Below are 26,065 nucleotides of genomic sequence, written 5' to 3' on the forward strand. Positions count from 1 at the left end.
AGTGAGGGATATCTTGATTGTCTCTTCTGGCTGTATTTGTTCTAAGTTTATTTTTGTAAGTCAGATAAATCAGCCTTTAGAAGGCCTGCAGCTTTCTGCACTGTCTGGCTTTGTTTTGTGCAAGGTTACTGCCAGGCCAACCTGATTTAATGAGACCCAATGCATCTGTTCTCAGTTTCACACTGATGCCATCAAGTGGAAACAAGCCTTGCTCTGACACCCTGGACATTTTTGAGGATCAGGCTACCTGTGAAAAAAAAATGCAGTTCCAATAGGTTTTCTTGAATATATACATCCCTAAAGATGAGTACCTCTTTCAGCCTGGATTTGAGCAAATGTCCAAACACATAATTACTGCTGCATGGGAAAAACCCCTTTCCTTCGTTTTTCTGTCTTTCCACTTGAAAATTTCCTCTACTTCTTTTTAGTCCTTGCTTCTTGACTGTTGTACTAGTCTCTGATGTCAGTCATTTAAAACATCTCTGTCAAACCCATATGTAATATCAAAGAGCTGGGTTCTTGCAGACAGCTTGGAGCCCTTGTGCTGCAGGACCTCAGCTTGCAGCCCAGAGCTTCTGGCACCTCCGTTTTCTGGGTGCAATGAGTGTGCGCCCCCAAGGTTGGCAGGGAGAAGGACCATGGATATTTTCCCAATGACTAGAGGAACTCATGCCCTGAAATAAACGACTTACTTTATTTCAAATGACAGACCCACTTCTTTCCTAGCACACTTGCCCTTGGCGGCCCCTCAGTCACTTTGTTCAGCAACAACATAGGTTGACTCATTAAAGGAGCCAGTGGGAGCACTAAATGTTGATTTCTCTTGGATTCCAGGAAGAAAAAAAAAAAAAAAAAAAAAGTATGCTTCCCAGGAGTCAAAGCTACAATTGCTCTTTGATCAAAAATATGTTTCCCTTGATGCACTGGACTGGGTGGCTGGAATCTAAACATAGATAGAGGTTTTATTGAGGTCTGATATGAAAAGTGGATTTTGGTACTTCTGGCTTGCTGTTTCCATGTTTCCAGCTAGTTCCAGTCTTTGCACAAGTTGAGCTAACTGGCTGCTGGTTGCAGCATCATACCATACAGATGAAGAAGCGGATTTCCCAGAATGTTAAACTAGCTTCCTTTAACGGACAATATATTCATGGAAAAATAAATAAATATCTTTTTGATATATATAAAAAAAAAAGGCCGATTAACCCACAAAGAGGAAGTTGATTTGCATTGGAAATAAATGAAATTATCTCAGCTTTCATCCATGTTCAAAGAAAAATAAGATGTTCTGGACCAGATAAATCTTTGGCTGTTTATCAGCAGTGACTTTTGTCAATAAGCTCTCGTGTTTTCTAAAAGCCGTTAATGTGATTCAGACATGTTTGTGTTAAGTTTCCTTAAATTACCTAATGTTTCTCGGTCAGTTGTGTCTCACTAGAAAAGTACATTTTCATAGTTACGTGAGGAGATGACATGAAAAATGGGCATGGAGAAAAGAGAGAGGCGGAAGTAGAGTTAGAGTGGAGAAAGTCAGTGAGTGGGATATTGTTTATAGTTACAGTCGCCCAGCATTGGACAGGCTGGTATTTCACACCCATGTGACTGAGGGAGAACATCACCCAGAGAGCAGTTCTCCTTTTAAACTTGTATTTGAATAAGAAGCTTCCCTCTTCAACCTCACCTTTCTGTGTGTCTCTCTGTGCTGTTAAAACTGACAATCTGTTGCCAAACTCCACATTTGTACCTCCAAATAAACACATGCCAACACCAAACTGTCTGATCTTTAACTCATTCAGCGATGATGTTCTCATGCTTGGGGTCAATCCAAAACCGCTCACCTTGTGACACTTCTTCTGAAAAACCACTGGTGAAAGTGAACTTGTCTTGATGTTCTTTCAGTTAATTGCAGCCAGTTTGCTTGAGGTTACTCATCCTTTTGAAATGCTTGCTGGTTGCTAAATACTCGCCTCAGCAGAAAATGCTGGTTTACTGTGTCACACATTGACATCCTCTGGCAAAGCTGTATGAACCACCCTGGAACGTGCTCTGGGCTTGAAACCAGCCACCGGTGCCAGACTCATATAGCCAAGCTTTGGTGTGTGCCACGTGGACTATTCCAAGGGCCTCAACCCAAATATCTCTGCCACAGAGCTACGAGAGCAACGTTTTGACTTCCCCATTTTCCCTAATAGCGCATTTTTTTCCTGGCCTCACCATCATTTACTTAACCCCTTCCTTCCCTGGTGTCTGCACTGTGAGACAGATGGTCTGGCGCAAAACCACAGACAAAACCTTTTCGTCTCTAGAGACCATAGGATTCTGCAAACTCAGTTGTACACTATCACAAAGACGTCTTTCAATTTTTTTTTTTTTTTTTTTTACCATGGAGGGTATTTGAGGACCTGAAGTTGTAGTGGCAGGAGATTGATTTTTTTTTCAGCTAAAAAGAAGAAGGCTTTTACTGACGGCTCATATTCTCTCATCTGTTGTTGCATATTAATGCTCTAGAGTCCATTCGAGACATGCATCAGCCAAACTTGGTATATTTGATAAATCTTTCAAAAGACAGGATGTGGCAAATTTGACAATATGAGTAACATACAGCAATTGAATTACTGCAGTTTCCTACATTTGTCATCATATGTTTGAGCACACCTTTCTAACATTTCTTCACTTTCATGAAATAGGCTACATTTTACAGTGAACAAACATCTTCATCGTGTATTAATCCGCCACTGAAAATAGTACCTAATAATTGTACAATCCATGTTCTGTTTGAGTAACATTTGCTAAAAATTGCAGTGCCCATCTGGTTGTGAGAATTAATAAGCCTTTTTAAAAAAAATAACTATATTTTTGTGGCAGGTATTTAAAGATTTACATCTAAAATGTAATTTAGCTAGTAATCACATTGGGGCTAGCTATCAATCCTCATGTACATAATCAACAGAATGGTGTACAAGTGATTTATTTAGGAAACAGAACAATCTTACACTAATGTTTGTAGAAAATGTATATCTAACAACACAAGTATACAAAAAAAACATTTACATTTTGTGCATTGCAAACTCTCAACAAAATGAACAAGATGGAAACCAAACACGGAAGAACAGGAATGCTATACAGACTAACGACAGCAAGGTAGTACACTAACACGTCCTCGATCCACACTATACAGACACACAGTCACACTTTGTTTTTAGAGACCTTCATCTGGATTCCTTTTCAGCCAACACTGGACAGTTTCACAAAATCCACATGTGATACTTATGACTAGCATAATTTGTATAAAATGTTTTCACTGCATTTGATCTTCACGACTCCACCACACATAATGACTAACTGGTGCACTTCAGACTCTCAGCTGTTGATGTGCTGCTTCACTTGGTGCTTGGTACACAACATTAGATTAGCTGGGAATCAGGCACTTAACTGCAATATCTTTCAGACTGATGTTATTACCTTCTTATTCGTAGATGTGTTACAGATACAAGTATTTTAATATTAAGTAAGAAATGGATGCTTGCTACAGTGCCAGTAACCCAATATACAGCCAATTTTAGTGATGGATTATTTATAAGCTCCTATAGACGCAAAGTATGAGAACTGAAAAGTGTTCCACGTGTACCAAAGTGATATATCACTTCTGAGAACAATGAGGTCCTGTCTGGACAACTGTGGAAATAAACACATTACGTAAACACAGCATGTGTTTATGTTATATGTTTACTTGAAAAGCAGCTGATGTTTATCATTTCCCAAAATCTTACATAACAGTTTGTCTAAAAGATCTGAAAAACTAACAAGTTAAAGAAGTGCATGACGACACTGAAAAACCTTCAATGCATTAGTGTGTTATCTTGATGTTTGTCATATTCAATTATGTGTTTTGTCAGTGTAAACAAATAAATAATTATTTACAAGCATAAAATGCAAACAAACAAAACAAGCAGGGCATAAATAATTTACAAAAGGAATTATTATACAGACTTAGTATAAACATCTTTGGCAATAACTAAAATGGCTTAATTAAATTGTTCACTCATGTTCTCTATAGTAAAAAAAAAAAAAATGTAAAAAAATGAACACACTTTCAGGATGAAAAGAATGAAGAGAAATATTAAGGTACTTGAGACAGCTAAATGATTATGCTTTGGTTACAGTTTATGTTTGTTTGACACTATGATCAGTTGTTCTGCAGAACAGAAGCCATGAGTGAGCCTCTTAATCCCAAACAGAACGAAACATATTAAAAATAGAAGAACCGAGTCACTTACAAGTTGTAAGAATTTCAGACATTGTTGGAAAGACATACAGCATGTAAGTGGTTGTACAATGAATCCTTTAAAAATGTAGACATAGGTACACAAGATATATCTGGATATTCTGCAGAGCCTTTTTTCAAAAACTTGTTCACTCCCATCAGTTTTTCTTTCCCAGCTTGGGAAATGTATATAAGTCACCAGGAAAACTGAAATCGGCCATGGTTTCCTCTCCAGTGGATGGATCAAGGCAAAACATGGAAAAGTATGGAAAGTCTCATTTACGTTGAAATGGATTTAGTGATGACATAAATGTTTACTTTGAGAGATTCTTGTCTTTTGCCCTGTTTTTCTGTCCGAGTTGATTCAGTTATCTGTGGAAAGATTGACAAAATAACTTCCATTACCGCCACATTCATGATCAAAACAGGGACACTCAATGAGATTCACGCAGTCAAAGTGCCAGAGTGCAACAACATGTGCATTGTGTGCGTCAGAAAGCGTATCTGCAATAACATGGCTGTGATTGTGAAAATGCTGCAGGCTCATTTTCCGCTGTTTAGCACTCAACAGAAGATCTGAAGTCCTTGGACCAATACACAAGGCCTTTCACAATGCATCTGAGGCATTGTACATGGGCAAGCTGACAGGCAGAAACAAACGGCACAGAAACAACAAGCGTGACTTTTTTTTCTTGCTTCAGCCAACACACAACACGTAACCCCTCGCGTCATCATTATTACCTTGTGAACACTGTTGGCAACTCCGGTTTATCTGAGGTTTGAAAAAGATGTTGAAAGTTTGAAGACTTTACTCACATTATCCAGACACGGAGAAGGTTTTCTCCCCCCAATTTTTGATCTTATATGTAATGTGGGCCTATATACGTGCCCACATTACACACACACACATACATACAGTATACACACAAACATGCACACGCTTACTGCAGCAAGCTTTTAACCTCAATAAACATCAAATGTCTAATGCCTTAGTGGCATTCACATAATGTAATTCACCTGCATGTATATGTGGAAAAGTAGCTAACTCCTGTCAGTCACAGAATGATTTAACTTACCTTCCCAACCCCATAGAAAAGCTCATCATGTCTTAATTCTTAATTTAAACAAATTCATTAACCAGCTCAAACTGTAAGGAATTAATTGAGCTGTGAACAGCTTCTCCACATGTGACTACTTAACTGCTATTGACTACGAGTATTTTTTGGCATCTGACAGTTGTCACAGCAGCATTTAGTGATCTTTCCTTGGGTTTGTTAGCAATATTCTACATCTGCAAATAATTTGTCTCAACTTGAAAAAAATGAAAGAAATCAAAAGTAATTATACACTTGTTTCTACACACTCTGAACATGGTGCCGGCTGCTACTGTCTACTAAGGTTGTGGTCCAGAAGGGAAAAAAGTGACACTTTTTGGTACAAGCTATCCTGTAATGAAGGTGCATGCGATTTAAAGTAATGAAATTGTTTGTACTAACCTCTGCACTCATACTTGAGGTCGGAGAAGAACACCAGCTCTTGCGAGAAGACGAACAAGCCTAACCTTCCTCCGGCAAAAGTCTTGTCATAAATTGGTCCTGAGTCGGCCATGATCTGTTTACCTTCATAGACCACAACCCTGCAAAATACAGGACAAACGTGAACTTCATAATGCGATGAGTTTATGGTGCTCAGCATATCACTATACCATCACTATTTCGGTGGCTGACAACTGGCCATTTCTACCTCAGTCTTTATACCGCAACCTCAATCCCCCTAATAGACATTTATCACCTTCGCTGTATGAACAGAAATGTGTGTCTGTGGCTAACCCTACGTCTTACAAATTCATTCTTGAAAACTTTTTTTATGTGGTTGTCTTTTTCTCTCTGTTCTTGCTTTATCACACCTTTCCGGTCTTTTCTGTGTGGCACTAAAAGACCATGTGACAGAAGGATATAATGGGTTACATAAAATTACCAAAGTACATACAGTAAAAAACAACAGGTTGTCCTGTTGTTGGTGAACTTTATTTCTTACCTTATGAAACCAGTCTTTGGTCTGTGGATGAGATGCCACCTGTAGGCTGTGTAATCCTTCCAACCAATGTTTTTGGGGTCATGCCACAGAGTACGCACCTACGTAAAATAGTTAACAGTACTAAACATTAATACTTATACAGCCTTTAAAGCAGACCAGTGGTATTTAGACTGCAGCCCACCTGTCCAGGAGTGTTGCCCGTGTGCCACAAAGCATTCCTGAGGTTTTCTCCAGTGCCAGTGGTCGAGTTGACGACTTTGAGTGAAACGCCAGAGATGCCGAAGGCCTTGGAGGGCTTGTCCTCCCAGTAAGTCTGTGTGATCTGCTTCCACATCACTACATAAAAGCGCCCACTCGACTGGTAGCCGAACACAAAGCCTGCATAGTCATCATCTCTGTCCGTGTTCACGTACATCGTTCCACTGAAGTCCACAGCATTGAACTCATCAAAACCTGTGATGGTGGCAAGGAAATGTGATACAAACTGTTTGAACCCTGCGTGTTAAAATAGAGTTTCAAATCTTTTAAATAACAGTAAATTAACACGAAGAGGCAGCTGGAGGGGAATTGTATGTGTGCTGCTCACCTACTGCAATGCCTGGGTCAGAGTTGGCAGTCTGGACCAGCTCTTTGCCCTGGTGTCTGACCACCCAGTTGGGATCAATTTGAGTAGTTCCCTTAGGATCCAAGTGGACCATCTGGAACTTCCTGAAGTCTGTTGCACTGATGGCATTGTTCTCCGGACACACATCGAGAATATCTGGGATGCTGTCGTTGTCAAAGTCATCTTTGCAGGCATCCCCTCTTCCATCGCCTGTTAAAAAAATACATCAAATAACTAGGTCTGACCTGATTTGAATTAGACATGCATGATATAAACTATATTTTTCCACAAGTTGGAAAAATCTCGATGGCAGTTAATGTGAATGTCATAATACTCCCACTGCAGCGAGTGTTGAGGAGCTCGTCCAAGTTAATATTGAAAATGAATGGAAAAAATAGCAATTCCTCCCAGGAAACTGGCTTCAATACTTTTGCCAAGTCTACTAAGGCAAATCAACCATCTTTTCATGCTGTGACAACTTCCACTGATACTTGTGACTATCTGAAGCCTGAAGTCTATTAGAGTCAGACTGCAGGCCAGGAGCTCACAGTGGAAAGGATGCCAGTGGCTAATGAAGGCCACTGTGTGAAGGTACCTCGCTGCTTTCTGTCATCATCTCAGTTATTTTGCACAAGGGGCTAAAACGATTCTATCAAATAAACGCCATCTGACGAGCTGTGAAGAGCTGTGAAAGCGTCAGTGTCCAAGGCCTTCCTCCTTTGCGTCTGTTTCCAGTTACAGACAGCTGTACAAACTCCAGGTTACCCTGCTTCAATTTGGCACTGTGGATTAATCACGAGCAAAAACCTAAAGGAAAGAAAAACTTCACAGCCTGGCGTGTGCTTTCCTGGGCGGCTCACTGAAGTCATGCAGAATGACATCACCCATGCCAACCCCTCTTTCCACAGCCACCATATTTCACACCTACTGCAGTGAAGCTAATTTCTAACAAAATGTGAACATCACTAAGTAATGAGTACAAAGTGACAACAGACAGAAAATGTTGGGCCTTTACACAATCTATATATCTAGCTATTGGTTAGCAATTCCTAGACTGACAAGTACAGCTACTCAATACATCTGTCACATCAAGATAAATGTATATATCTAACTTAATGTGTCCAGGAATGTGTCATAAACTAGTCATGTGCAATTAATGGTAATAATTAACTAATGGTAATCAAATGTAATGTAATTCATTAATTGATGATGAGATATTTTAGATATTTTGTTAACTTCTGTTTCGGAGGTAAAAAATCTAAAAAATTAGAAATCTGGGCATCTGCAAATTCTGTCAAGTGGGCAACTCCATCTGTGAGGAATCTTGTGATACATTTGAAAGCTCCATAATCAACTGAATAGACATATTGATTACAAAGCACATAAGCTGTTCACCTGAGGTAAGCTTCCTTTGACTCTTTGACAAATAATAACATAAGCAATTTGTAGCTGAGTAGGAAGATTTCAGCACCCATTGTCCTGAAATTTCTGCATGACTAACATCAACAGCTGGATTCACACGCAATTAAAAAGCACACGGCATGCAACCGACGCTGCAACCTTCAAATCCTTTAAATGTTACATGCTCACCATCAGAGTCCAGCTGGTCCTCATTGGGTGTTAGTCTGCAGTTGTCCTTGTCGTCAGGTATACCATCATTATCATCGTCATAGTCACATGCGTCTCCTTTGCCGTCCTTGTCATGGTCAGCCTGGTTGGCGTTGGCCACATAGGGACAGTTGTCCAGGTTGTTCTGGTGGCCGTCTTCATCGATGTCCTGGTTATTGTCACACTGATCTCCAACCAGGTCATTGTCTACATCAGTCTGTTGGACAAATACAGATGTAAACAGTGTTAACGCCTCCTGTGCCCACTCTTGTACTGGAATGTGTCATTATATGCAGCGAGGTACAGTACCTGGTCAGGGTTGTGCAGCAGCGGACAGTTGTCACACTGGTCACCAACTCCGTCCATGTCGGTGTCCTTCTGGTCAGTGTTGTACACATAGGGGCAGTTGTCGTTCTCATTCATAATGTCTGAGAAAAAAAAAACAGGCAGTTGATGGTGTGGTGTCTCTTTTTCTTGAGAAGTTAAGGTATAAATATAATCTTTAGCTGCCCCAGACAGACTGATTACAGTTAGTTTATCTGTTTAGGCTTGTCTATTTTACCATCCCCATCAATGTCCACTGCGCAGGCATCCCCTTCTCCATTGTGGTCGGTGTCTATTTGGGCAGGGTTATGTTCATAGGGACAGTTGTCACATCGGTCACCGACTTCATCCTTGTCAAAGTCAAACTGGCGAGGATTGTAAAGGAGGGGACAGTTGTCCTGTGGTGGACAGTACACATTTGTTAGAGAATTCTTTAATCAAAATGAATCTGATCATAGAATAAAATATGTCCACACGTTAAAGGCTCTTGTACCCTCTCATCAAGCATTCCATCGTTGTCGTCATCCTTGTCACAAGCATCTCCTTGACCGTCTTTGTCAAAGTCTTCTTGTCCAGAGTTGGGAAGGTTAGGGCAGTTGTCCTGAAAAGTTTTCAGATACAGTTGTTTAGATTCACTGCAGGATTGGCTATCTTAAATAAGATGATGAAGTTCAGTGAAATACCTTCTTGCAGTGGTAAGTGGCGTTGGCACCACACACAAGGTTCTGATTGGGCCAGCCATCCAAGTCTGAGTCTTCTCCACAAATGAACCCATCTCCAGCGTAACCAGTCCTACATTCACACTTGTACATTGGGTCACTAAAGTGGCTGATGTAGATACATTCGGCATACTTGTGACAGTTGTGGGTCTTGTCCTTGCATGGGTTCTCTGGCTCACACACCTAAAAAAAAAAGGGGAGGTGGAGATGTATTATGACATTTGTCACCGACCACATCCAACATCAAAGATATTGGATGTGATTGCCCTGAAAAAGAAAAAAAAAGATGTTCCACCCATCTGTTGACAAGTACAGGTCAAGAGAACAGATTTTAACACCACTCGTTGTAGCCCTCTTTTTGGAGGACCACTCCAAACTAAGGGGTTCTTCAAAATGAAGTGCTAAGGGAAAGATTTTGGACAAAGCCAAAATATGGGGCACTTCTGGGCACTATGACCCACTATTACCCTTTTATTGCAGCACAAGGTATTCACAGCTGCCACTCATTACCAGAGGATGAAGAATGACTCCAGTTTGGATGCCACTCCATGAGCTCATAGAGCAGAAAGTGACAGCAAAAACAGGCCTTTGATCACAATGACACCGAGCCTCTTAATGCCAGTGATGAGACAATTCCCTTTTTCCCAAATCAGTTAGTGAAATTGGGGTATCAAATCAAAGACAGCAGCTGCAGAAGCCAAAGACCAACAACAGGCCTGATGAGGGATGTTACGCAAATGCTGGTCAAAGTGGCATGGCAAGTTTTTCAGTTTTCCACGAACTATGTGCATTTAGTGGTCACAGGGGAGCAGAAAACAGTATGTTCCACTCAAGTAGTTAATGTGACATATATGATGTGTCATATTACTTGTGATATGGCAATAAAATTTAGGACAGGAGTGGAAAGAGGAAATACAAAGTTGTTTTAAAGATCTAGTGGCTAGAGCCAAAATTAAGAAAAAGAGCTTCACATCATTTTACTTGAATAAAATCATGGATCCACTCAACATTTACAGTAAAAATACAACATAAAGAACTGTTTCAATCCCCCTTTGATCTTACAATGAAAGCAAAAAAGATGTGCAATATATGTTTGTTGTCAACGCTAGCCCAATTCTCCCTCCTCTCCTTCTGCTTGTTGATACTGGATCAAGGAGAGCCATATTCATATAACGTGGACCAGGGCCTCCCCTCCAGCACTGTGCAGTCTCACTGCAAGAATGAGGCTTATAAATCACCTGACCTGCTGCTTCCATTATTCATACATTTGGATCTGACATTGAAAATCCTTTACCACATTTGGTTCTCACGTCTTCAAAAGTTATTCACGTTTGAATGGCATCCATCAACAGTCTGTTACTGACACTGAATGAGAGTAAGTTCAACTCACCTGTTTGTTCTTCTTGGCAGCCTCCACGCCCATACCAAAGGGCTGGGTGCCCTTGTAGCGCTTTGGACAGGGCAGGCAGTGGAAACCTGGATCGGTGTTGATGCAGCGGTGCGTTCCACTTGCTTTATAGCAAACATCAGAAACCATATCACACTGGAGGAGGGAAAGAAAAGCTTCAGTAAAATGCAAACAAATACTTACATGAATGAACTCTCATAGAAGAATACAAGTCTTGTTTATGTGCATAAGAAAAACAGGAACTTTTACCTCATTAATGTCTTCACAGTGGGTACCATTTCCACGGAAACCAGCAGGGCATGGGCCACACTCCCAGGATCCATCTGGAGAGCTGTTGCAGTCCACTCCCCCAAAGCATGGGTTAGACAGGCAGCCATCTGCAAGACATTTAGATGACACGAATGGATACAAACAAAGGAAATTGATTTAAACGTTATTGGACAAATCTGTATGGTGTGTCTCCAGATGATTCAACTTTAATTTGTAATGGATTTTATCTCAACTTGATGCTTCAAGATAAAGCCCTACCAGCTAGGACTTACACTACAGTAATAGTATGACCTAAAAACTCAAAATTTTAAAGGACTGGTTCACCCCAAGCACAAAAACAACCAAACAAATCCTCACTTGGAGGTATTATACTGGACACATTTAAATTTTGACTCGATGGGGATGTGGGAGGAAAAATCAGGGAATCACCAATCAGTAGGATTCATCCTCTTGGGACTGTGAATGTTGTTGAAACACAATTTCATGACAATCTGTCTGATAGTTGCTGAGATATTTCAGCCTGCACCAAAGTGGTGGACTGACCAACAGGGCTACGCTGCTCACCAATAGGACATTCTTCTTTGTTACAGCTGTCACCGTCATTGGCCTCTCCAATACACTTCTTGCCGCCATGCTGAGGTTGAGGGCTGTTGCACTCGCGTGACCGACTTTTGATCCCACCTCCACATGTTGCTGAACAGGTTGCCCAAGGAGACCAGGGACCCCAACCACCATCAACTAAAAAGATACAGACGCAGATTTTCAGAAATAAATTGTTGACATCAAGCATTTCATTCATTTTAACCTTTCTATTTCTAAATAAAAGTTCAAAGTCTGAAATCTGAAAAGCAGCCAGAATCAGAAGCCTGGAACTTAATACTACAAGAGAACATACTGAGCTGATTTGGGTCAACATTTCCTGAAAGACAGACAGGAGGCCAAAACACATGGGGAGCGCTGCCTCAGGGGAGCCATGAGGCACGAGGAAGTCTGGTTGTTTGACACGGACGCTAGCTGCTGTAATGGAGACGCTGCTGTTGAATGTTCCCCTCGTGGGCTAAACACTCACTGGGACACGGCTTAGCAGTGCAGCGCTGAGTCTCTCTCCCACTTCCCTCGCAGTCCTTGCCCCCCAGCTGTGGCACGGGAGCATTGCAGTGACGTATCCTGGTGATCTGTCCCTCGCCACAGGTCACCGAGCAGGATGACCAGGGTGACCACAAACTCCACCCTCCGTCCTGGCGAACTGGGTGTCAAATATCGAACATATCAGGCAGAGATCACCAAAACACATGGCATATATTATCTTCTAGACTTCTATTTAGTAAAATAGTTACAGACATGTATAATTTGCAAAAGTAAAAAAAAAAAAAAGACCACCCGATTTTCTGCAAGTAAACATTACGTGATGTTAGCAATGATGGCTCACTTTCAAAGATGCTCTACGATGCATTTGCCAGTATTTATATCAATGTGGGTAAACTATCCGCCAGTGGTTAAACTGATTCAGTCACTCAGATAGATGCAGTGTAATGTTAGCTGCAAGCAATAACAAATCCTAATTCAAAAATGTATCAAACAAACAATCAAGAAATCTCCTGACCCCCCTCATCTCATACATGATCTAAATTCATTAGTATTTTATATTTTTGCACGGCAGGCAGTGGTGAGTCATTGCACTTTGAAAAACCCTCTCAGACAGTGATTTATTTGGAATTAACTTGGACTGGGCACACCCTTCAACCCGACCATGGGATCCAGCTCTTCACTCAGCCTCACTCAGATGGATGCATTTTCAACAGATTTATGGAGGCATGAACTTGGTCTTTTGCACTTCGGAGGATCTCATCTTGTACTTAACTCAGTGCAGTGAGTTTTTCCACAGTTCCATCATGCACCTCTCTCCCCTAGATCATACTGCTTGTTTGTTTTAGACTGTCGTGCAGTTGTGGCAGTGATTGGAAGACACAAGACTTGTCAGCTGTATAAATGAAAACTGAGTGACAGTGTTTAAAAAATATCCTCACCACGGCTGTCACATTTGCCCAAGCTGCACTTGCGGGTCTGGATAGAAGGTCCGGTGCAGGGGTTACTGGTTGCATCACATGACCGACCCCTCTGTTGAGTTCCTGTCCCACAGGTGACTGTGCACTCGGTCCACTCTGACCAGGGGGACCAGCCATCCTCACTTTCTATAGCTGGAAGATGTAAAAGCACAGAGTCAACATTTTGTTCCTCCCATATCTACAGTACTCATTGTTAAAATGGGATAATAAAAGTACTGGAGAAAGATCATGGCTGCACTATTTTTATTCTTTATGTCAGCCTGTTTATCACATGACCTCATCTGAAAAACCCGCAGTAGCCACTCTGAGTGTCTTATATTTTGACCAATAAATATGTGGTTCACTCACAAAGACAATCTGGCTGCAACAATCCTGTAGTATTAAAATTTAATATGCGTGGAATATTGTTTTTATGGCGTATTGCACCATTAATTTAAAGTAGCTTGTGTGCATAAAACTGCATGTGTGTTTATAATTGTATTTATATTCTAGGTGCATTGGTTCATAGAACAATTCGACTACTTACGTATACACACGGGGCAACACTCGCCGTCCACAAATGATGGACTGGCACAGGCCACTGGGGGGCATGTAATTTGGTGACATACGATCTTGGACTCCTGCCATCAACGAATAGAAGAAATACATCAGGATCACTCATATCCACAGTGAATCTGTGCATATTTCCTTATGACTTGGCACTACCTGGCAAGTACATTTGGTGCAGCTGTCCACCACCCAGTCTTCCTTATCCTCAAACAGTCGGCCATCCTGCCAGCACATGTTTTTCTCCTTAGAGTTCTTCAGCTTCCCAAGGACCTCCTTCATCACTGTGTTCTCCTCTGTCTGAATATACAGCAACAGACAGTCAGACAGGAGCTCAGTCAGTAATGATTAGGACACACTCATGATACAGGTGCACTGCACTCCATTAAGCATGTGAAGGTATACACCTGCTGACAATCTGATTGGGGAGAGCCCATCTGAGGTTACTTTTCACCATCTGGAAATAGCATATCCTGCTCCAGTAGAAGTAGTGTTACTTTAAATATTATTCATATATTAAGATTACTGATGTTCAACTGATGTTCAGTCATGTTCCAGAAAAGTTAAACATTAAACATCACATTAAACATAACTCTCTGAGAAACACAACCACCACCACACATATCATAATAATCAAGGGTCAAATGTAACATCTATCACCAGCATACATCCCTCTCTAGTCCAGTGTTGCTCTGAGGTAGACACTGTCATTTCATTCATGAGGGAAGAGAGCCTCAGAATTTACAAAACTTAAATGAACTCAAAGAAGAACACCTACAAAAAAAAAAAAAGAAAAGAAAAAAAAAGAAATGTGTTTCTCAACACTAAAGTTCTTTAATGTTTTAGGAAAACATCCCATTGAAAAGTGTCATACACACAGTAACCTCCAACCCAATTGAAGATAGGATTTCTGGCTGGACTCCTCAACACTTGGGAACTGTCAGTCGATAAACTGCTGCCAAAGGTTTGTGTGTGTGTGTGTGTCTGTGTGTGTGTGTGTGTGTGTGTGTGTGTGTGTGTGTACACATCCTCCTTTTTGGAAAAGGGAGGCAGCAGTGTGCAACACTAGAATCTAAGACACCACTCGGTCTGGAAGAGCCTCAGGGACCCTTCTCATCTCAGCCGTTTTTTTTTTTTTTTTCCCAAGGTTCATGCCCAGTCTTTCTTATTGCTGGGAGGCTCCCAGAGGAAACACATGGGCTGTTTAAACACAACCAGACATTAGACTGGACCCTATCGCTGCCAGGGGAACACTTCCTATATCCACATGTAACATGTCATAAAATCTGTCTGACTCACGCTGCCACAGATAGCAGGAGTCAAACGGGTCCAGCCGTCACAGGCGACTCTATAAACAGCCCTGCGGCTACTTACTGTTTGCTTTCAAACCAATGTAGGTTACCTAGTAACCTAATTCAAACCTTTTACCTCCTGAATGCCAAACTGAGGATTGTATCATTTATTTTCCAAAAATGTCAATTTTCTCTAAAACATTTTTCTTTTCTTCCCTCACACAAAGACAGATTGTGGTGGTTTGACATTCATCACTGAAACTGGTCTGTAAAGTGCGGAAACAGTCTAAAACAAACACAAGTATTGATTATGCTGATTTACACTATGTAAGAGAGCATCAGTCTGGTTCACACATATGTAATGTTTACTACTTACCACTTTTTGCAAGCCTTCAATAAGGTTACTGACGACGACACGAAGGCCTTTGAGCTCCTGGAACATGGTGCTAAGTTCCTCGCAGGAGCGTTCGCACATATCTGCGCCCGCCTCATCTGTTTTCTGACCTATAATGTTTGTAGTGATGGAAGGACTCACATCCACAATTTCTGTGCTCTCGCTCACAATATTAGCATCATCTGGAGGGGGCAAAAAAAAAGAAAAAAGAAAAAAGAGCGACATCAGGGTGAATGAGCAAGAAAGCAAATGAATGAGCAACACAGACTGGAGATGGAAAACATATTTAACAGATATGTTGAGTGAAACTCAAGGACTCAAAGGGAACAAATCAATTTCCTGTTTTCCTGGAGTCGACCGAAAGATCACAACAATGCTGTGATTACAATGTTTATTGTGTTCCCAAAAACAGATGTTCAGGCAGTGGTGTTTGAGTTGAAAAATGTATCTGTTTGAAATGGCGACGGTAAAACTTTCCACCACAGATGACAGCAGGGCTGACCGTGGGAGGACGGGAGGGGATGGCACTGCAAAGCTCAAAAAGCAGAAATCTGGGTGTTCCTTGTGTGATGAGAAAACCACACTGTTGTCATAAATCCCTGTGACCTTTTCGATAAGTGGACACTTTCAATATGAACTCAACAGAGTGGAGTGACCACACAGATGGATTTACAAGGAGCCTGTGAAGCTCATGCTCCTGCCCTTACAGCTGATCAGCAGCAGAGGCACCAGAGATACCCTCGTCTAGATGTCAGCGCTACAATCACTCATCACACTAAAAGTGTGTGACAGACCCGCCGGTCACAGAATCTATCAATTACTACTAACACAGAGGATTTCCACTAGGAACTCATCCGTCAGTTCATAATGTGACAGGGAACGTACTCTCCAACTACAGCGTTGTTTGATGGCTGTAATGAGGCTAAATGTTGAGTCTTTGTTCCACAATCTGCAAAGCTGGAGCAGGAAGTCCAGCTCCGGGTAACATGTCTGCCAGTTGTGATCTTTGCACAACACAGACAAGCAGAAACACAAATCACAGAGCAGGACAAGGCATCGTTTGTAGGGTGGAGGTTACATTAAACCATATGAAATTATGAGCATCTATTCTTTACATTCCCTCAATTTACCCCTTAAATTATCCCCCCAGTTGGTATCTCAAACAACTGAACCTCAGTATATTCATGATGAACCTTATGAATGTGTGATACCGAAAACAAACACACAAGACACATATCACAGCTCCATGGAATGCCTGTCATTCAGCCAAATCACACAACATAATGATGTAAATTGGTGAAGATTAATAGCAGAGCAGGGGCTCTAAATCAAGATGTCATCCAAATTGCCCAATGATGTCCCACTGTAGCCAGCGCTATGTTTTCTTTCCTTTTCAGTCTGCTGGACTCATTCAAATCTCAGGAGGGCTTCACGCTGTGTGTGCGTGTGAACGCGTGCTAGCTCGTCTGTGAAAGCATTTACACATTCTTTTCTCCCTGATAGACGTTCTCTATTTTCTCTTAACAGATAGAGGAAAGAATTAAAGAAAAGAGCAAAAAGCTCGGGCAGGTTTAATACTGCTCATTAACGTCCAACATGACAGTTTTTATAAGTGTGTGGGTTGTGTGGTTTTATGAGTGACTTTTGGCATTAAAATTGCTACCAGTGCAGAACCTTGACTGGTACCAGCCAGCATGCAGGAAACCTCCAGGTCTTGGTGACATTTGTTAAACAAATAAAGTCATTCAGCTGGAATTCAACACTGCATGTGGCAACAGAAATGCAGCAACCGCTCTATCACGCACAAACCCGTGCGCTGCATGTGGATTTGCTTTGTCACAGCGATCCAAAGACACCGGTTCCACATTTGGTGGCCCTTTAGCTTTGCTGTAAAGGATGATTATCTTCATACTTACTCAGATGTCTGTGTTTTTCTAAGTTGCAGCCGCTCTTCGCGTGAGCTCCACTGAGGATCACGAGGAACTATTACTCATGAGAGCAAAGATTCAGCTGAGAAAAGCAACCCAATCAGCCAATTCATGACTTCACTGTGTGTGTGTGTGTGTGTTTTTGTGTGTGCAGCTGGAAGTGGAAGCTCCCCGCTCTGCAGCACAGCATTCACTTTCTCTTTTCTATTTTCTTTCCCAGGGCATTATCCTGAGCCCACTGCCAAAGGAAATAAATGTAAGCATCTGTATCTCCTTTTGTTCACCACGCACACTGCTCGACCTCAAGCCACTGCATTGATACTGCTGTTTCCGTAAATATGAAGTAATGGTGGGAGATTGTGCCACATATCAAATCTGCAAGCTTCTTGACCCACTTACAGAAGAAAGGACTAAGTTCATACTAAGGGAAGTCAACTGAGAATGCTAAACTGTTTGGTCTGGAAAGTTGCTGCGGTTGGTACTTAACAAAACACAGATACCACGCTTTGGAGGATTGCATGTGAGTAAGTTTCCAAACCCCATCTGCATGGTATCGGGATTAAAATGGTTTGCAAATATAATTATTTTGACTCATCTTTTGGATTATGGAAATCGCACAGATAACAACGGTTAGCATTGCTCCAACAGAGCAGGAACTTTATGGGCAAATGCTTGTTTAAACACCTTAAAGATAACCGCTCTTACCTTGTTTAGTGACCTCGCAGTCTCTGCTCACAAGGATATCTTCCACTGGGGTGTCAAAGATGAAACGCACATTCTGCAGAAGGCCCTGTTTGGTAGGAAAAGACACGTCACAGTTGACACAGTTACAGTCTCTATTATATCTTTTGGCTACTTTGGCATATTTCAGAATTGACACACAGGATGTCCATTTTCTATACCCACTTACTATTCAAGTATGCACTGGAATCAGTCTACAAAAACAAAAACATTTACACTTGAGCACAGAAGTTCACTCCTGAACTTGTCGCACACATTCACACTCATATTTACACACAAGGGGCAATTTAGAGTCTAAATTTGGAGTCCTTTCCACACAGAAAGACCAGGGCAACATTGAGCCACACTTTGAAGAGGGAGTCTGTTGAGTCTCTACTTCTGGAAACTGCTGTTTAAAATGAGTTTCTATTATAAGCTTAGAGTAGACCACAATTTTGTGTCTCATAACCTCTGAGAGGTGGCAAAATAATGGAGGGCCAGTTCACAGAGAAAATGATGTAGGAAGGCAAGTAAAGCTCTGGGCTCCTCGGGAATCCTTGTCTAGGTACCAAAAAAGCCACAGTCTTGGCCTTACCCTGAAGTGGTTCTCCCGGATGGATCCCTTTGCCACATACATGCGGCTTCCCTCGGCCTGCAGGTGCTCATAGAAAGGCTCGTCCAGGATGAAGCTGTCTATCAGGCTGCAGCCCACAAACAGGTTTGCATTTTCCCCATGAATATGAAGTGTGATATTCTTCCACTGTGAGTCAGACAGGTCCACATCCTCGAACGAGACCACGTTCTGCGAGCCGTCCACCCAGTAAACCAGGTCCAGAGTGTTGGCCCGTCCGTTGGACACAATCTCAAACTGCCGCCGACCATCAGGGCCCTCCAACCCGATCAGGGTCCCCCGTGAGGCGCGGTCCTGCCGTATGCTGGCCACAAACACAAAGCCCTCATTGTTTTGGATCTGACGTAGGATTTGTTTCAGTATTGGGGGGCTCACTGGGGGAAGGTGGTCGAAGCGGATGAAGCGGTAAGCGGGGACATCTGAGTTTTGGCCCCGGAACTGTTTGGCCCCCAGGGTTTTGCGTGTGATGTGGCTGATTTCAAACAAGTCAAATGATGTCTCGTCCTCCTGCTCACCATCTAGAAATGAGACACGAGGCAGATGGCAAACGGAGACATTATTATATTTTAGGGGAAAAGAGGAGTTCATAAGCTTTTTAGTATTTCCATTTCAAGACAAAGAAACAATGTCAAACAGCAAACAACTGGAAAAATGTTAGGGGGCTTTTTGTCTTTCACCTCAAGTTAGTAGCACCGAGTTAGTTTCAGTGACAAAAATAATTGTATGACTTACTATTCATGTTATTAGCATTAATTATTATTATTAGTCAGCATTAAAGGCATTTAGACATTTACAAGCTTTACACTTACCTTGAGTTAATGCGTGGAGGAAAGTGATTGATAAGAGCAGCAAGAAGAGACTTCTCCTGAGTATCATATCTCCTTCAAAACACAACAGAAATAGTTTTTCATGAGTTTTCAAGTCATTCTAGTCTTTTTTCTTTTTTTTTTTGACATCCTGGGTCCACCTCAAATGTTGAGTTTGCACTTGAGCTTCTCAGTTACACAGTGAGTAATTTGAAGAAGAAGAAGAAAAAAAAAATGCAGCGAGATGATCAAACTAGAGAGACAAGACAAACCATCACACACAGACTCTGTTTCGAGTATCAACTGTGAAGGGATTTCAAATTCAGTCTCGATAAATAAACAGCTCTTCCACATAACTTACCTGACGACTGCAGTTTCCTTTATTTAAAAAAAAAAAAAATTCAATCAGATATCCGACAAAAAAGAAAATGAAAAAAAAATAAATAAATAAAACAGTTGAAATCGGGGGAAAAGGGAAGGTCTTTGATGATCTGAGCAGATGATTAAATGGATGAGAAGTGGTGTCTCCTGTAAACTTCGTGCGTGAAAAAACGTAAAGTCCACTCTGGTTCACTACATCCACAGCCTGGAGGAGTTGCGGCTCAACAGCGACGGAGGCGCTCACCTCCCTCCTCTTATATAGAGGCTCGCACAGAGCCTGTCAATCAAAGTCGCTGGGGTATGCGCCGTCTGTGATCGCTTGTTAAGAGACAGAGTTACATAATTATCTTCCGATGGCGTAATTTTCTTATCCGTGCTCACACACAGAGGCTGGTATTGGGGGGGGGGGGGGGGGTTCGTGACCCCTCCTCCCCTCCTGTCTCCCTCTCTCACCGTGGTGCCCAACATCCCCTCCCTATCAAACCCACCTTCCCACTGTGTCTGCAGCCTATTCACTTTCACTGGGTTAGAGAGATGGAGGGGAGGGGAGGGGAGGAGAGGGGAGAGGAGGGGGGGCTGTTTTTCTCTGGAAGGACAAAGTTATGCTGATAAATAAACTAAAACCAAGTTAAATAGCCGCAGCAGCAGTGGGTACAATGAATAACAGCAGAATTATAATTAATTCTGAGAGTTGTGGGGTTTGAAACTAATCTCTGACTCTCCTTCTGGCAAAGCTGTTGTGCATTTTTCCTGGATTTTATGGGATGATTTTTTTTTTTTTTTTTTTTTTTAAAGAAATAACTCTACAAAGATTTGGACCAGGTTATATGGACTATGTTATAAGTAACAGCATTCTGACTTAAACTGTGTTGTAACTCAAAACTCACAAAATATCCGTCCCTCAAAGTGAGAATTCCAGCTATGCCTGCAATGTCAGACAAAAAAAGAACATGAAAGTGACCTCTGATACAATAGATACTTTGGATGCTTCCACTTTGCTGGCAAGCAGTGTCTTGCGTCTGGAGATCGTCAGGTGTTTGCCAAGGCTTCGCTACTGTGGTGTCAGGGGAAGAAAAAGCTGACAACGTCTCACTCTTGGAGCCCTGTAGAGGGACCACAGGGCTGGAAGTGGGTAGGCCTTTGTGTACCAATAGGATACGTCTCAGGGATGGTTTGTGTCAACTGGAAATGTGCATTCCATTTAGAGGAAAAGAAGAGGGTGAAGAACAGACAGTTTCATACCAAATGAGGCAATTTCCTTTCAACAACACAGATTTACTAACCTGACAGAAATTAGAAACAGTAGTAGGCTGTTAGTCAGACATACAAGAAGATATCGATGCTCGGGGATGATAAAAGCATTGTGCGGTGACCACAGAACACCAGATTAAAACTGTCAAAGAGGGGGAAAGTTGAAATAGTGCAACTGTCAGCTGTAGTTTCTTTGGACCGTTTTTAATCGTTACGAATGTGCTCTTTTGAAATTGTTAATCATCAAAGTCATAATGTCAGATATAGAAGAAAAGTGTTTTCAGTGGCTGCTTTAATATGAAGCTGAAGGGTCACCTCTGATTAGACATATACACAAATTATAAATAAGATTTTTAAAAGTACGTGTAGATTTAGTGTCACCATGCCGCTGCCACTGATAACTTTATCATCTGCATTCATCGACTTGCACCTATATGACAAACAATAGCACTGAGTAATGAAGCTTTACCAGAGGAGCGGAAAATAGTTCAGATAAAGTCTCCTCAGCATCACTTTTAAAAAGTGCAAAGCAAATGTAGGCAGAGGAAGTGAAACTGTGATGGAGTTTTATCCATGCAAAGTCGTGTAAAGATTACGAATGAGAGGAGAAGAATAAAAGGTGCCAACAAATCCATGTCAGACTTGTTTACACCAAACTGTGCCCCGATGAGAGAGACAGTAAAGAACGCAGACGAACGCTCTGATATCTTGCTCAAGACACGTCATTTGCACAGTTCAGGTTTCTGTCATTTTTAAAATATTGTTGAACACTTTCTGGGTCACTTGGAATACACCACGTTCCTGCGAAATAACTAGTATGCAGCAGAAGGTCTGCACATAAACCAACCTGCACTCCTCTATTACTGCTACAAACACCAGAGATGCGGAGGAGTCATGAAACGAAGGTGATGGATGTCAGTTAGGTTGATAAACAATTATAGTTTCCAGCTCTCTCCTCCAAGCTGTGACCTCACCGTGGAAGTTTATATGTTTTTAACAAAAAATTGGTTCAGTGTGACTCAGGAGCACAATCCAAAAAGGAAATCTGGCACCTGAAATGTTTAAAGTACTGAGAGCTGGAGAGAGTGACACATGTAATGCAAATCTCACGTCCTCTGTAAAATACAATAGTTTTGGGAATGATGAAAATAAATGAGTTCGGTAGAAATGGTCTTTTTAGTTAAGATTTACTTCAAATAGCTCCCCTTAAGTGGATCATGCCAACAGTTGAGTAATTCCAATGAAACAAATTTGGCCAGAATGGCTGGCATTGTAAAATATCCTTGTATAATCTTCCAGATGGAATGAAGGCTCTGTTTGCATGACAGTCGCTCTATGATGTACAGGATGTATCTAACTGTCTGGAGGGAAACAGCATTTACTTTGGGTGTCACTGTCCTCTCCTGCTCTTCACTCTACAGTACAGTAGCTACTGGTATTAGTTTACTTGTGGTTATGACAATGGCATTTGAAGAATCTTTTGCTCCAAAACCAATATGGCCGCCCCCTTCGCCATTCAGCTACAGCCTGCTCTGGAGATGGATTACAGCATTATTGCTGCTAACCTCCAGATTACTGTTTCTTTAAAAATGTTTCAGACTACTTCTGCAGGCCCAATAACTGAATCAATCAGTCTATAATCAAGTGTAATAAATCAAACGTATTCATATACCACCGTAGCTTTGAAATGTAAGTACGGGCATCTAAATTTAGATTTGTCTAAAAAGAAACATAGCGTTAGCTCAGGCAGAGCACTGATGCCGTGCTTTTTTTTGCCACTCGGGTCAGTTAAGTTTCACTGTCACTGACTTCATTTGTTTTTGTCTCCTCTCTCAATTTAAACATGTGTGAACTCCACAAGCTTATTTTCTTTCTGCAAGCTGTAGACAAAATGGGTTAGGGTTAGTATGTATGTATGGTATATGGGTTAGTATGTATGGAGCCACATCACAGCGACCACTGCTCAAAGCCTCTGAGCTGCAGAAAGCTACGGAAAACTGAGACAGCTCTTGCGCAGAAACACGTTCAGCAAAGTTATGACTTTTTCTGTGAGTGAACCTGTCACATTTTTGCAAATTTCGCGACAAAATCACCAAATGTGGTGCATTTGCGAACTCATTTCTGACCACTTCAGTCCCTGATGTGCTTGCATTAGCCTATGTATAAAATGACACCATGATAACATTCATATCACTTGGCTTTCTGAAATCACCACACTGTCCTGCCTAAGAATCTTGTTCTGATCTTATTTCTAACAGGACATACAAAGCATTTCCTCTAACACTGAGATGGATTGTTACAGGTAGTAATTTACAACAACATCTGAGTCACTCGACAGGGATCGTTTTACGGAAAAGTAGCTCCATGAATTGTTCTCGTAGGTTTTGTGAGGCAATTGAGAAGTCAACAGGGGACCGAGAAAACTGTGGAAAACATTCAAGCTGATCTGTACACACTATTCATCACTAAATCGCAACACGGCAGGACTTCCAGTTCGACTCTTGCTTCGAAGGAAATTCTAACTGTGTGCTGACACAGTGATGCTGCCCATTTGTCATCCTAGACTTTAAACAAACTGGGACTCATGTTACCAGAGGGTGACTTCTATCGTCATCAAGAACATTTTGCTGATCTGGAGTATCAGCACAGTATGCAGTCTAACAGTACAAGACCTATGTCAAAGGTATTATGTGATAATACATATTGTCTACAGGGTCTAGTATGTAACAACCGCAAAGACGACCTTGCAAAAAGGAGTGCTCGTTACCATGATACCACATGTTTGCTTTCAAAGCATCCAATTCCAGTTTTCATATTAAAATGGCTCACATATCTTGGCTTTGGCCAAGCATTACATCAAAGTGAGATAACCAATGTTTGACTTGTTCTCCTCTCGAAGGTTTATGTGTGACCTACGTGAGTGGGGTTTGTTGATACATGATTTGTAAATTCAACACAACTGAATATTTCCTGGGTGATATTATGCTTGGGATTATAACAGGATCAGGGCAATGTCTCTATTTTATTATCACAAAAAGAACAAAATCAGACGACGTGGCTCAAAACATAGACCTGCCAAATCTTTGTTTGTGCTTAGCCAATATTCTAAGCGGAAGGATGAACAGAAGGAATCTTGTTTACTTCCTTTGTTGCCTGCAGGACTATTGAAGGATGGCAGGCTGTGAAAACCCCATTAATTGCCTCCTGGTTGCTCATGTTTAGCGAGGACCAAACACTGCCAGCTTTATGCAACATTGCTTGTCAAAGTGACGTAACCAGGCCTCAGTCAACTCAGTGGGCCAGGACTTATCGCCAGATGTGTATTTAAACTGTTGGATTTGAACAGAAGCAAAATGTGCCCAAATTGCAGGTCTGAAAAAGTCGGGGCTAAGCTCTGAACTTAGAGATATTGTATAAAATGAAAGAAAGGACTAATACTAGCAGTGTTTCCCTAAATTTACTTTGGCTCACACTTACCTACGTTTATGTTAATGGGTGGGGGATTACACAAGAACAATTTTTGCTTCCACCCTCTTTTCTCACAATTCAATTTCCATTTCTGAGATGCAATCATTTGGTAATGAGTTCCAGGTTCCCATTTTCCACCTTGTGCTGATGGGATGAGTAGAGTCATGGCACAGAAGTAAGATATAATATGCAAATTTATAAGTGCTTAAGAAATGGGCTCATGTTACTGACAACACATCCTTGACGTCCATGACTAACAGGTCAAGAGGGAACAACAACACAGCACCTAGAAAAAGACTGACGTGTACAGACAGTGAAAGCAAGCAGTGTGAACAGTGTTGTGTGAGAAGGAGAACAAAGTGAGAGTGAGATCTCTTCAGTGTAACGGAGAAGAGGAGGAGGAGGAGGAGGAGGAGCAGGAGGAAGAGGAGGAGCTCTGGCCTTGGGTCCCTGGGCACAGAAGGTGCTGCAGCATAGCTGAAGCTCCACTGACTATACAAACTTATCCTGAATTGTTGGAGGCTCTTAGAGGTGAACTAAACAAGTCTATGTTCAAACTAAGAATTATGTTTAAGTGGTAGAAAGAAGCAAGGTACAGTGAATCCAGAAAGTATTCAGACCCTTTTACTTTTTTTTTTTTTTAAAGTTATATTGTGTTTGTTAAGTTTGCTAAAATAAAAATTAAAAAAAATTACCCTCATCAATCTAAACTCATACGTCATAACAAAAAAGCAAAACCAGAAAAGCGAATTTTTTCTTTTGCAATTCTTTGCAAATCTATTAAAAAGGAAAACAAATTATATATAATTGAGATAAGTATTCAGATCCTTGAAATTTTGCTCAGGTGCCTCCCAGGTCTCCTGACCATCTCTGAGATACTTCTTTGAAGTCAACCTGTGGTAAATTCAACTGACTGGACATGATTTGGAAAGGCACAAACCTGTCTATACAAGGTGTCATAGATGACAATGCATGTGAGAGTTAAAAACCAAGCCATGCAAGTCATGCAATCAGGGGAGAAGGGCCTTGGTAAGAGAGGTGACCAAGAACCTGACGCTCCCTCTGGCTGAGCTCCAGAGATCTGGGTGGAGATGGGAGAAACCTAGTCTCTTAGACCTCATGGCTTGTTTTTTTCTCGTGACCAAAGATGATGAAGAGAAATGATCAAGGAGGCACCTGAGCTAAATTTCCATTTTTACCACTTCATATTCATACATACATGTACATATTATACTTTCTACTCCACTGCATTTATTTGTAAGTTAGTTTTTTTTTTAGTATTATTAGTTTTGAGTTACTTTGCACATTTGTGTCTTAAAAACAAATATTTTTTATACAGTATATTGTGCCA

At 41.4% G+C, this 26,065-nt stretch overlaps 1 protein-coding gene across 2 annotated transcripts; it reads right to left on the reverse strand.

The window, feature by feature from the left end:
• Positions 1–2,949: 2,949 nt before the first annotated feature.
• On the reverse strand, positions 2,950–20,227 carry thbs2a (thrombospondin 2a). Of its 2 annotated transcripts, XM_071480912.1 has the most exons (23): positions 19,976–20,227; positions 19,618–19,689; positions 18,773–19,326; positions 18,163–18,247; positions 15,512–15,711; positions 14,003–14,143; positions 13,824–13,917; positions 13,259–13,429; positions 12,301–12,477; positions 11,796–11,969; positions 11,211–11,338; positions 10,944–11,096; positions 9,518–9,736; positions 9,328–9,435; positions 9,073–9,232; positions 8,820–8,938; positions 8,493–8,727; positions 6,885–7,112; positions 6,480–6,751; positions 6,299–6,396; positions 5,758–5,897; positions 5,003–5,033; positions 2,950–4,633 (listed from the first exon to the last, which is right to left on the reverse strand). In XM_071480912.1, the coding sequence occupies exons 2-23, from the start codon at positions 19,682–19,684 to the stop codon at positions 4,630–4,632; spliced, it is 3,558 nt and encodes a 1,185-aa protein (XP_071337013.1). In that variant the 5' UTR covers positions 19,685–19,689; positions 19,976–20,227; the 3' UTR covers positions 2,950–4,629. The 2 variants fall into 2 exon arrangements, with proteins under 2 accessions (XP_071337013.1, XP_071337014.1); XM_071480913.1 differs by lacking the exon at positions 5,003–5,033.
• Positions 20,228–26,065: the final 5,838 nt, after the last annotated feature.

The sequence above is a fragment of the Trachinotus anak genome, unplaced genomic scaffold, assembly GCF_046630095.1.
Source record: "Trachinotus anak isolate AG129_WGS33_773 ecotype Australia unplaced genomic scaffold, CSIRO_AGI_Tana_v1 ptg000007l, whole genome shotgun sequence".
Taxonomy (NCBI): Eukaryota; Metazoa; Chordata; class Actinopteri; order Carangiformes; family Carangidae; genus Trachinotus; species Trachinotus anak.

What these genes read in the sequence shown, in the direction of transcription:
- thbs2a (XM_071480912.1), bottom strand. Translation starts at nt 19,684, where the DNA reads ATGATACTCAGGAGAAGTCTCTTCTTGCTGCTCTTATCAATCACTTTC. An exon ending in TCCGGGAGAACCACTTCAGG is followed by an intron (nt 18,248 to 18,772) that starts GTAAGGCCAAGA and finishes CCTACCAAACAG; the next exon opens with GGCCTTCTGCAGAATGTGCG. An exon ending in CCACTTACCACTGCAAGAAG is followed by an intron (nt 9,436 to 9,517) that starts GTATTTCACTGA and finishes AAAACTTTTCAG; the next exon opens with GACAACTGCCCTAACCTTCC.